General features: G+C 45.3%; 1 protein-coding gene across 2 annotated transcripts; it reads left to right on the top strand.

Annotated features, from left to right (window-relative positions):
• The first annotated feature begins 191 nt into the window (after positions 1-191).
• SLC37A4 (solute carrier family 37 member 4) lies at positions 192-12,172 on the top strand. Of its 2 annotated transcripts, XM_058194933.1 has the most exons (11): positions 192-317; positions 651-2,225; positions 5,770-6,462; positions 7,158-7,390; positions 8,382-8,625; positions 9,037-9,195; positions 9,407-9,492; positions 9,649-9,762; positions 10,405-10,470; positions 11,037-11,175; positions 11,251-12,172. In XM_058194933.1, the coding sequence occupies exons 3-11, from the start codon at positions 6,315-6,317 to the stop codon at positions 11,415-11,417; spliced, it is 1,356 nt and encodes a 451-aa protein (XP_058050916.1). In that variant the 5' UTR covers positions 192-317; positions 651-2,225; positions 5,770-6,314; the 3' UTR covers positions 11,418-12,172. The 2 variants fall into 2 exon arrangements, with proteins under 2 accessions (XP_058050916.1, XP_058050917.1); XM_058194934.1 differs by lacking the exon at positions 10,405-10,470 and having other exon boundaries at positions 193-317; positions 11,251-12,171.
• Positions 12,173-12,230: the final 58 nt, after the last annotated feature.

Below are 12,230 nucleotides of genomic sequence, written 5' to 3'. Positions count from 1 at the left end.
CTTTCTACTGTCAGTCCCGATAAAGCAACTGGAATCAACGCCCAGTGCCTGAGTGGGTTCGTGGAGGGGTTTCGCCGCCGCCCTGCCCTCGACTGGAGCGGGGGGACGGGGGACGACAACAAAGGGCTTTTCGGCGGGTCGGCTGCTGTCGCGCATGCGTTCTCGCGGGTCTAGGGCAAAGGAGCAGTTGCTCGTAACAGGAAGCAGCGTTTGGGTAGCTGGGAGTGACGTTCACCTCGGCCAATGGGAGGCGGGATGGCGCTCGGGCGGGGCGTCTCCGGCCCGGCGAGGGAGCGCGACCGTCTTCCGGCGGGGGGGTACGTGGGGCTGCGGGGGGGGGCGGGCGGAGGGCCCTTTTCTGCGGCCCGGGGCGCCGTTCGAGCTGGCGGAAGCGGAGGCCGCTCAGCCCCCAGGGCCGCCGTCCTTCCCCGGCGCCCGGGGCTTCGCAAGGGGTGCTCGTGCCAGGAGGGCTCCAGGTGGTGCGGGCCGCGGGGGTCGCCCGCCCCAAAGCCCTGGCCGGTTTGGAGAGCCGGGGGCTCCAGCAGGGAGGGAGGGAGGGATGCTGCCTGGCGCTGGCCAAGTTCATCTTCCGGGGACACATTTGGTTATTTAAATAAACAGATTCGTTTTCCACCCGATTTTCATCACAGGAAAAAGCGGTTTATGACCGTTTTTCACGCAACTATGGCAGCATCCCTGTGTGGTCAAAACTGAAGACAGTTGGACACCGACTCCCATTTCTGACTGTTGCAATGTCCAAGGATCACCCTTCCCACAAGCAAAGTCAACGGGGAAGCCAGATTCATTTAACAACCAAGTTACTAATTTTAACAACTGCAGTGATTTGCTTAATAACGGTGGCAAGAAAGATCGTAAATGCGACCAAAACTCACTTAACAAATGGCTCATCTAGCGACATAAATTTTGGGCTCAATTGTGGTCATAAGTCGAGGACTACCTGTAAAAGGTACCAAAAAATTGAGGTTCAAGGTATCTGGAGCAGTTCTTTTTCTGAAATTCTTGTGTTGCGGCCAATTCAGAATTTGCAGGATGGATACTGAAGCAGAATGACATTAAAGAAGATGCCAGAACTGAAATAAAATGAAATGTTTATTAAAATTGTCCCCATTGAAGCACCAGGAACCCTTCTCCAATCTTTCATGGTGAGCCTAAGTGATGGGGGTGGCCTGTCTCCAAAGAGCCTGCTTGGTGTAATGGTTAAGGTCCTGCCCTAGAAAGCAGAAAATTGAGTTCTAGTCTCGCTTTAGGCATGAAAGCCAGCTGGGTGACTTTGGGCTAGTTGTCCGTCTCTCAGCCCAACCCGCCTCAAAGGGTTATTGTCATCTTAGGAGGAAGGAGCATTATGTATATTTACTGCCTTGAGTTGCTTACAAAGCAATAAAGTGTTAAAATCTAATAAATGTCACCTTGCAAAGAGGTGGCTTTTGTTGGGCAACTTATATAGATAGACCTATAATCTCTGTCCCCCTCTATCCGGAGTTGCCTTGTTAGACATCAGCAAGGGAAAGCTGCATATTAATGAGGATTGAGTGTCCAGCAAGTATTAAGTGCCTTTTACAGCAAGGAGGGAAATAATTAACCGAACGGGTTAGAGCAGAAAATGTGTTACATTTTGCAAGGGTAACTCTGAAGAGCTAGCAGCCTCTTCCAGGGGTTAATTTAAAAAAACCTGGGCCATTCAGAAGAAGTGGCATAAGAAGGCAACAGGGAGAGAAATGTTAGTCCTTCCAAGGCTGCTTCCATAACTTGCCCGGAGCTATATTAGTGGAAAGGCTGATAGACAAAGTTTGTCTTGAGGGTTTATTTTTGTAGCTTGAGGCAAGGTGATTGAGGCAAGGAGGAAACGGGGCAGGTGAGTTCTCCTCTGAAGGAGAGCCCCTTCCCTGCCTTAAAAGCATTTCTACTGAAGGAGGCGTGGCCACCGTCAAGACGAGACAGACGCCAACCCCGGGAGCTCCAGGGGGAGCGCCAAAAATCCCATCATCATGGGGGTCCATAATGGACCATAGCTGTCCTGCAGGGACAGCAAAGAAAGAAGGAACCGCCGGAGAGAACAGGGAAGTTGCAAATTCCCTGCAGCACCGGCCTTTTATCCTTAGACCCAGCAATGAGGATCGCAGCCATTACAAGCTGCCAAAGTCGGGACGGCCACATAAGTTCGTGCAGGAGGTTGAAGCGGTGAATTGGACAAATATAGAAGCCAGGTGAGTGAACATCAACTCATGGGGAGGCATTTTAAAATTGATTTTTGCAACGAATTTACAAACCTTGGAACAGCGGCTAAGTTGATGTTAACATAATTGACTAAAAGAAATGGAAACAGCACCCAAGGACCTGACAAAAATTTGGCTTTGAAATTGAAGTCTAGAGCCTTTAAACAAAAAGAGAAAAATAGAATCTACAATTATAACTGGAATCTGGATAATCTGGAAGTTTTTAACAATTGATTAATGAATATAAACGGAAAAAGGGAGAAAAACTGAGGACTTAAAACTGGACTTGGATGGGACTTCCGGTTTGGCACCGTAGGTGATGGCGGTGATCTTTACGATCACCAACCTCTGGATTATGTGGAATCGCTAGGACAGCTTAAATCTGCTGCCCAGCGGTTCGGAAAACCCCCTCTTCGGGAGAAGGAGAAGGGGTGAGCTGAGGGCAGAGGTTGAATTTCCTAAAGCCCCTGAGAAAAAGGGGTTTGAAGGGTTAAGTTCCTCCAGTAACCAAGTGCTCCAGATCCGAGGATTCTTCTGCTTTGGAACCAATCACCACGACCAAACGCCGAGATTTATTTTGGACAATAAAGGATTATACCGGACAGAACGAAAGTGGGAGAACTTTAAGCAAGTAGCCAAGCCGATTCCCCGATACTTTGTAACAAGCTTGAAAACAGCAAGAAAATGGAGGCGAATTGTTAACAAGTTAACGAGTGGAAAGCGAAAGTGATACTTTCAGCGTGTGCCTCTGCAGTTGGTAATTTGCATGTTACTTGCTGCTTTAACTCTTTGCTGCCTGCTGATAGAATCTAGGGAGATTTTTTAAATACTGCTTTAAAAGACTGTGTTTCTCAGAAGTTAAGAAGATTTAAAGTGAATATTAAGTTGGAAATAAATAAATAAATAATTTTATAGAAGATGGCAGCCAAACAATTAAAGTCTACTGTAACAAAGAGCTTTGGAACTTTATCAGCTGGTGCCTCTCCAGCTCATACAGCAGAGACTAGAACATTGAATTTAGAGGCGTTACAAGGCTTGATATATTTTTGAAGGAGAGGGGAATTGAGAGTGTGACTAAGTGTGGTGTGACTAAAGATTATAATTTAGGAATTATTTTGGATTATGATTGTTAGTTTTGATACCCTGCATTTTGTTCTGGGAAGTCGGGGTGGGGGTGGGGGTAAGGGGAGGGAATTGGGGGGTTTGGTAGAGATGGTGTGATGGTTAATGTTCAGGGATTATTGAAGAAATATAATTAATGTAGGGTCGGGTCTGCATAGTTACCATTTTAGAACGGTGGGGAGGGAGAAAAGAGAGAGTAGGAGGTAGGAAAGAGGAGAAGAGGAAGGAAGAGGGATAGTAGAGGGAGAAGGAAGGTGTAGGGTGGAGGGAGGAGTGGATGTAGATAAGAGAAGGAGAGGAAGGTTTGGAAAGTAAAAGAAGGTAGAAGAGGGAAGAGTGTTAAAAAGGGTGGTGGTGACTGGGCAAGCCCGACTAATTGTATATAACTGTACATTGGATGAATTATTTGATATGATTGTAAAAATAAAACTTTTTATAAAAAAAAAAAAAAACCTGGACTTGGATGGAATATCTCCGATTTCCTCTACCCTTTATGGATTTGAAGTAAGCAAATTATCAAATTGAAGTTACGGATTTTTAATGGGACAAACTGGAAAAAGGGAAAATTAAGCTGAAACAAAACAGGATGCGGCTCTAAGTAAAGGAAACAAAATGGATAGTTTTGCTAATTGTGGATTGGATTTGTGAACTACAAAGCAACATCTAAAGGCAGAAGAAGAATTACAAGCACTTGATCTTTATTGTAAACCTTTTATGACTGAGATAAGAATGGTGAGAATTTCAAAGGAGCTTTTTATCAACAAGCTGTTTGACCTTTACAAGAATAAGATCTACAACTTCAAAGATTGAAGCAGAGAACAACTGAAAACAAGAGAAATACACAAATGATCTTCAAGCAAGCAATATGAGAAATAGCTATAAGACTGGACGGAAAATAATGATTTAGAAAAAATTAGAACTGTTTTTAGCAGTGACAGTGAATAAAGAATTTATGATGCTAAAATATAAATTTAAATGACTAAACAGGTTGTTAAGGAGAGATAAAGAACGGGGAAGAGGAAAAAGGAGATTTAATAGAAATATATGATAAGCTAAGAAAATATGGAATTTTAAGCGAATAAATGTTGAATTGAACCAGTTTAAGATTAAAACTTCTAAGCGATGAGAATATACAAGTATAAGCATGAAACTTTTTGAAATAAGAGAAATGTTTGCTCCTTTTTAATTTTGCTTTCTTTATATATAAGCTTGAGAATGATAAATTTTGGAATCTTTATTGATAAAGAAATGACTGATATTTGAAGCTATGGAAATAGGCAAGATTTCATTGAAATATAAGACATATTTTGTTAAAGCAAGGAACTTCAAAGAAAAACGAAGGGAATTAACACCGGTTAAGATTGAAATATAAAAGAGAATTAAATGCACAAGAGATTCTTTGGAAATAACAGAGATATGAGAATTAAATACATAAGAAATCTTTTGAAATAGTGAATGTTAGTACTATTTTATCTTTGTTTTTTTATAAAATTAAGATAAATGGTTTTTTTAAAAATATGTTTATGGATAGAATTATAGATGTTGATATAAAGATTGAAAAGAAAGAAACTTCTAATTGGGAATATAGGGTTTTAATTTAGATGGGAGAGACAAGAAGGGGGGCAAAAAAGTGGGGGGCTAGATTTGATTAAAGAATTAAATCCAGGACAGAGGGTTAGATTAAACTTTGTATTAGAGATATGCAAATAGTGAAATTAAAATGGGGGGAAGGGAAATACATTTTTTAAAAGTATACAAGAGGATGGTGGAAAATTGAATTGGGTTTGATTATGTATTTGGCTGATATTTTTATTCAAAAAGTATGCTGTATGTGGTTTGTTGTAAAAAAATTAAAAAAAATTAAAAAAAGCATTTCTACTGGCTGGCTCTTCCTTCCTTCCCTCCTTTCCTTCTGGGCAGCATTCCAAGCCCTGTTGGTGTCCTTTAAGGACCTTTGCCCTTTGGGACCTATCTACTGCTGGAGTGTGATGAAACCAAATATTGAGGCTCCTGCTGGAAGCAGCCCTGTCTTTAGACTGCCAGCAGAGTCTTCTGCACATGAGCAGCCCAGGGAGGTCGGTGAAGGGCCAGGCAGACTTTATTGTATTTGCCCATGCTTTCAACGAAACTGTGATTCTCATTTTCTTAACATCAATGGCTCCTCTGTGGCACACCTACTTTGAGCAGGTAAAGGTCCTGGTATTTTGTTCTTCTGCCCATAAACTAATGCACCTCGAAGGTGTAACGGAAAATTATTGTGCTTCAGTTCTTACCTAGAAATGGGGAGGGATTCTTGGTTTTTAATCTGCTTGCTGTGCCCAGATGGTCTTGTGCCCAAGTAGGGAAATATTTTTATGCTGAACTTGCCTTCTCCGATGGGCAGCATTTGACCCGTGTTCTCTATGTCTCTCAGCTTGCAGAAGAAGATCTTTGAGCTCAGTGGGGCCTCCTGAGATCTGAAGGAAGCAGGCGAGAGAGCCAGTCCTGACGCAGGAGGTTGCTTGTTCCAGGAAGACCTTGATCCACTCTGTTTGGTCTTGCATTATTTGAGTTCAGAGGTCAGAACAAGGGAGTGGAAAAAAAACCCTCACTGATCTTTACATACTGGACACGAACTCTGTTTATTACAGGCTGGCTCTGCAGGGGTTCCATTGTCAATGGGTGCATTTATACTGAACTCTGTATCCAGCCTGGTCCTCTAGTTAATCATTCTCCAGAAAGCAGCCATGAGCGCAGTTGAGATCAAGCCAGAACTTCAACAAAGCCTCTGCCCGGCAGAGACGCAGACAGACAGTCAGGCAGCTGCTGGCTCCCTCTTTTGAACCCTTGGCTGCCACCCTTCCTCTCCCCTTGGTCAGCAACTCTGCTGCGCCTGCAGTTTGGACTCTTAAAAGCGGAACAGCCTACTACTTCCCTCCATTCTTTTCTTAACCCGTGGAAGCACAAGCCCATCCAACAATGGCGGGAAAGAATTATAACTATCACCGGTTTGTCATATTCACTGCTATGTACGCTGGGTACACCTTGTACTATTTCAACAGAAAAACCTTCTCCTTCGTGATGCCTTCAATCATGGAAGAAGTACGATTGGACAAAGATGATTTGGGTGAGTTTTCCTTCCTCCCTCCCTCCCTCCCTTCCTTCCTTCCTTCCTTCCTTCTTTCCTCTTATTTGTTCATGGGATCCTTGGAGAGGGGATCCTGGGGGTACAGAACCCTTTTGGAGTTTCAGAGGCTTCATACAAAGAGAGTTAGAGGGAATTAGAGAACCAACTTTATGCTTGGGACAGGTGTCACTTTGCCAGGGAAACCTGCTTGCTACTATTTCTCAGATATTGCAGTTCTGCAGTCATTGTTTAGAGAAGCTACAATATTGGGACAATATTGTATAGCTTTTATTTGGAGAGAAAAGGAATCGTATCGCCAGATTTGAACTCGATTCTTGACTGGGAGGGGCATCATGATCCCGGCTGCTTTAATGATGCAGCAAGAGTAAACTCTTTGTATTCACCGTGGCCACTCAGAGGCCACAGGGAGCCCACAGCCAGACCAGGAGGTCAACGGTGCCATTTTATTGACATCCTCTGTGAGAAAAGTACCACTTCTTCTCTGAAATGGCTGCCATCCAGCTTTTCTTCTCTCTGGCCACAATCCATCTTGCTGCCCTCCTTGTACTCGGGATCCTGCCTTGCTTTTGGTTGATTCCAGTTAACGCTGCCTGCCTGCCTGCCTCAGCCCCTTTCAGGCCAGGCCCTGGCGATTGTGCTCTTGAGGTTTTTCCCGGGGCTCTCGTCCAATTCAGGTCTCATCACCAGCAGCCAATCTGCCGCTTACGCCATTAGCAAGTTCGTGAGTGGTGTCCTCTCAGACCGACTGAGTGCCCGCTGGCTCTTCTCTTCCGGCCTCCTCCTGGTGGGATTGGTCAACGTGCTGTTTTCTTGGAGTTCTACCGTTGCCCTGTTTGCAGGACTCTGGTTCTTCAACGGGCTGGCCCAAGGCCTGGGCTGGCCCCCCTGTGGCAAAGTGCTGCGCAAGGTAAGCGGAGGAGCCAGTTTTTCCCCTGCAGGGGCTGTTTAGTGTGTGAGCAGCAAGTCGGGTTCTTGTCCCTGGGAAGCCACCAGAAGGTGGCCGCACATGAGTAGCCCCTGGCTCTGGCTCTTCCCATGCAGAGCCACAAGCCAAGAAGGCCTCGTTGGCTGATCTTTTGTGTTAATGCTGGGAGCTTGCAGCTCTTTAATGGAACCAAGACCTGCCCTTGTAACTGGGGAGGGAGAGGCCTTAGTACCTGTGCTCTCTGCTAGTCAAAGATGTCATTTTTCTAGGAGGGGCTTGGATTGGCAAGGGCAGCGGGAGCTATAAATTGCAAACCATATCACGTTGCTCTCAGATATTTTTGGGATACTAGTCACCTCCTTTGGCCCTGAGCAAGTGGCCTTTTTCAGAGATGGCTGGGCCTTGGGTGGCTAGGAGCAGTCTTTGGCTAGTTGGCTGCCTTAAAAGACTGCAGGCCAAAGGCCAGTCTGATCCAGAACCTCCTTATCCAAAGACTTCTGGGAAACTGTTAATCCAGTGGCTGCCTCCTCCTGTTCAAGTTCCCTCACAACTCAGCATTCAGAGGCAAGTCATGACTTGAGCTTACTGATAACCCAGAAGGAAGCTTTCTGGGGCATCTGCTGCATTGCTTGACTTCATTTGTGTCCGTGAACTTGGAGAGGTGGAATGCACAGGTGCCCATGTCTGTTGCCATTAAAAAAGGGTACGATGTTTTATTAAATGCTCTTGTCAACTGCTTTGAGGAAATCATGCTAAACAATAGATGTGGAAATGCACTTCATTTTGCTTTTCCGAGGACTGTTCTGGGGACCATGGAAATTAGTCCAGAAAGTGTCTGCTGCTCCTTTTTGGCCATTAGTACTTGTGCCATCCTGTGGTGGTGCTGGAAACCTAAGCTCAGTGTCAGGCCTTGGCCTTGGCCTAGGCACTCACTCACCCATACTCTCTCTCTCTCCCTCTCCTTTCTCTATAGTGGTTTGAACCTTCCCAGTTTGGGACTTGGTGGGCCATCCTCTCCACCAGCATGAATCTGGCCGGAGGGATCGGACCCATTGTGGCAGCGTTGATGGCACTGAGTTATGCCTGGCGCACCACCCTGGCCTTCTCTGGTTCACTGTGTGTGGTTGCCTCCTTGGTGTGCCTGCTCCTGATTAAGAATGAGCCTTCAGATGTAGGACTGCCCAACCTTGACTCTAAGCCCAAGAAAGGGAAACAAGGTGAGTGTGTGGGGAAACAGATCCCCTTGATCAGTTACCATCTTCAGGGCCATGAAAGCAGACTTCTCAGGTGTGCCCGCCCGCCCCCCATCCCCCAGCCTTCTGGAACTAAATGGAAAACTTTGCTGTGACTTGAAGCCAGGGATGCAGGTCTGTTATAAATATCCCTCTTCATGAAGAATTGCTTTTCTTCTTATAAGTGTGTCTTCCATTTATATTGTTTGAATCCTAATTACATATTGGGGAGTTGTGTTCTGATCAATACAGCAACTTATAAGGCTAATCTATCAATAAATCTGTCAGGCCTCCTTTACTCTGAGGAGCAGAGAAGAAGTGTGTAGTCTGAGCGAGGGCCAGGGCAGAGGTGCCCAGGAGAACGGTCAGGTTGCTGAACGGTCTCTTTTCCCACAGACTCCTCGAAGGATGACAGCACCTTGGCTGAGCTGCTGTGTTCTCCCTACCTCTGGGTCCTTTCTTCTGGCTACCTGGTGGTGTTTGGTGTGAAGACGTGTTGTACTGACTGGGGACAGCTATTTCTCATTCAGGAGAGAGGACAGTCTGCCCTTGTGGGTAGGAGGCAGCGCCTTTCTCCTGGGGTTTTGAGAGCTTAGCATGTCCCAAAGGTGGACGCTTGGTCTGGGTAAGCCAGAGTCAATGTTCTGTGGAACTGTATCTGTGGGGAGGTCTTTTGCGTGACTGACCAGGGGAGGGGCCCGGAAGGGCCATGCAACAGGCAAGGATGCAGCCTCACTGGAATTGTCACTGTGCTCTTTGCTCTTAGGCAGTTCCTATATGAGCGCTTTGGAAATTGGGGGCCTCGTGGGCAGCATTGCTGCTGGTTACCTTTCGGACCGTGCAGTGGCCAAGGTAAGCATGAAGGAGGAAGGGCAGCCCTGGAAACCACACACAGGCTGTCAGTTACAGTTATGCTGAGACAGAGGCGGGCTTGTCTGGGATGGGTTGACAGATATTTCGTAACAGGGATGCCCCACTTCATTTTGGATCCACATATGTGTGTTGCAGGTGGGTCTCTCAGTCTACGGAAACCCTCGGCATCCCCTACTACTCCTGATGATGGCCGGCATGGCTGCCTCGTTGTTCCTTTTTCGAGTCACTGTAACTGACAGCTCCCCCAAGGTAAAATATAGGAAGGAGGCTCAGTTATACAAGAGGGGCATTAAAGGCTGGCAAACCTGTTGCTCTCTGGGAGGGAATTGGTTTTTCCCCCCAATTTCATCTCATTTATATTGTCACCTGTTTGATAGTGAAAGGTGACCATTTTGAATGCTTTTACCGTTAGGTAAATGCCACATCTTGTGAGGGTTTCCACAAGTAAAATGAATTGGTTTTTAGAAACAATTTTAATGGAACAAAACAAAACTTTGCAACTTTCAGGGAAACAAAACTGGGTTTCTGAAATCAAGGTGAAATTCATTTCCTGGATAGATTCTTTGCTTCCTGAACTTTTGGCAATTACAAGCCCATCTATTGAAGCCATGATAGATTGGTTCATGCCAAAACTTGGCCTTTCCTCTGGCTTCAGTTCAAAAGGCTGAGAATTCCAAGGATGGGGAATCTTCAGATACTGATGATGATGATGATTTCCCAGTCAACAACAATGGGCCTTAAGAGGTCTGCCATTAATTTAAAACTTTTAGCTAGCAAAGTTGCTTTTGAAAATTGCTGGTAAGAGTCTCTGCTTCTGCATGCAATTATTACTGTGTTTTGTCTTTTCCATTCTCTCATGCTCCTTGCTCATTTCCTTTCTTTTTTTCCCAGGGAAATTATTCTTGGAATCAATTCCTTTATCCTCTGGCTGATCTTGTGGGCCTTACAGAACATGAGGTCTTTGTTCTCTTTCTCTCTCTCTCTCTCACTGATATGTCGATCATTTTGTTGCTTCAGCCACTGACTTGATGCCAGATGCAGGGTTATTAGCAGTAGCTGCTAGCCTAGGGCTGTCAAACTTGCGGACCACTGGCTGGATGCGTCACACACTGCCCACGCTGTTTAGCGAAGGGGGGGGGGAGTTGATACGTCGTCACATCATGTGATGACGCGAGTTTGACAGCCCTGTACTAGCCGTAGAAGTGGGAGACCTCCCTCTGAGGGGCTGCAGGAACAGTTCTCCTAGTTATGCTATTGCAGTGAGATGACCAAGGTTTGATATTTTAGTACCCTGATCTAAAAATTACCTTAAAATAGCAGTTGGCTGAGGTACTGTTATTTCTCACTTTCTTGGTGGATTACTGAGAAACAACACTTACTGAAGATTAAACATTGCTGTGCTTCATCTAAGGCACCCTTTTGCAGACAGTGATGAGGAAAAGGAGTCCAAGTGGCGGATGCAGATAGTAGGGAAAGGTGCCCTATTCGAACACCTAACCTTTTCTACGGCTCCATTTTCATAGCTCTGGATCCTGCTCTTAGGAGCCATCTTTGGATTTTGCTCTTATGGACCGATTGCACTGTTTGGCGTCATAGCCAATGAGAGCGCGCCATCCAACCTGTGTGGCACATCTCATGCCATTGTTGCCCTAATGGCTAACGGTATGTGAAAATATAATCGGAACCAATTGAGGATAAAAGCCCACCTTGCTCCCAACACACTCTTTCTCTTTTCAGTGGGAGGCTTCCTGGCTGGTCTGCCTTTCAGCACAATTGCCAAACACTACAGCTGGGGAACAGCCTTCTGGATAGTGGAGCTGATCTGCATAGCCAGTACTGTGGCCTTTTTCCTTCTGAGAAATATCTGCACCAAGATGGGTCGTGTGCCAAAGAAAGTGGACTGAAAGGCCGCACGACTTGGCTGCAAAGGAGCCTCCTTCATCCACAGCCAGGACTTCAGAAAGGAAAAAGGTAGACTGCTCTAAGCAGGTTTACTGCCTGCCTTTACAAAGTGGTGGCAAAATCTCACCTGGTTGTTGCTGCTAGTTCTCATCCTTCAAAACCTAATGGAGGCCCTTAGTTGGAACTCAGGAGCAAACATTTGCCTGTCACAGCCTCTGCTGGATTCACTGGCAGCGCCCAGCAGTGGGGACATAGCAGCTGAATAGAAGTGTCACTTTGAGAAATTGCTTCACACACACACACACACACACACACCCTTTTGGTATGTGTTCTCATTTCCTACGTTAGATTTTCAACTGACATTTTCCAAATCTTCTCACAAATTACACTCAGGTATAACCAAACAGGAAAAAAGTTAGAAAAAAAGGGAGCCATACGCTTACTCTGTTTAGGTTCAGTCGATAGCAGGTAAGTTTAGAAGTGGACTAAAAACTACTTTTAGAATTTGAGAAAGAGTAACCCTCAGATCAAACTTTGTTGACTGTATCACAAGTATCAGTATAAACTGAGGGGTTCAATGTAATAGAAGAAAAGTAGTGTTAAACTGTGAGGGTTGGAACTGCCTAACAGTTCTGCAGCCATGAAGATTTCCAGATGTAATTAAATGCCTTTAGGAATAAATCTTGCTATATTTACTATAATAGCTTCTAAACTATAACTGTTATATGGAATGTCAACAAAAATAAAGAATTGTCCAGTAAATGTTGTGTGTCCCTGGCTGAAGAGTTGCTGGGAATCAGACATCTACCATATTA

This window comes from Ahaetulla prasina, chromosome 9 (genome assembly GCF_028640845.1).
Source record: "Ahaetulla prasina isolate Xishuangbanna chromosome 9, ASM2864084v1, whole genome shotgun sequence".
Classification (NCBI taxonomy): Eukaryota; Metazoa; Chordata; class Lepidosauria; order Squamata; family Colubridae; genus Ahaetulla; species Ahaetulla prasina.
Note: the sequence above shows the minus strand (reverse complement) of the source record. Positions and strands in the feature narration are given on the sequence as shown.

What these genes read in the sequence shown, in the direction of transcription:
- SLC37A4 (XM_058194933.1), top strand. Translation starts at nt 6,315, where the DNA reads ATGGCGGGAAAGAATTATAACTATCACCGGTTTGTCATATTCACTGCT. An exon ending in TAACTGACAGCTCCCCCAAG is followed by an intron (nt 9,763 to 10,404) that starts GTAAAATATAGG and finishes TTTTTTTCCCAG; the next exon opens with GGAAATTATTCTTGGAATCA. An exon ending in TGTTGCCCTAATGGCTAACG is followed by an intron (nt 11,176 to 11,250) that starts GTATGTGAAAAT and finishes TTCTCTTTTCAG; the next exon opens with TGGGAGGCTTCCTGGCTGGT.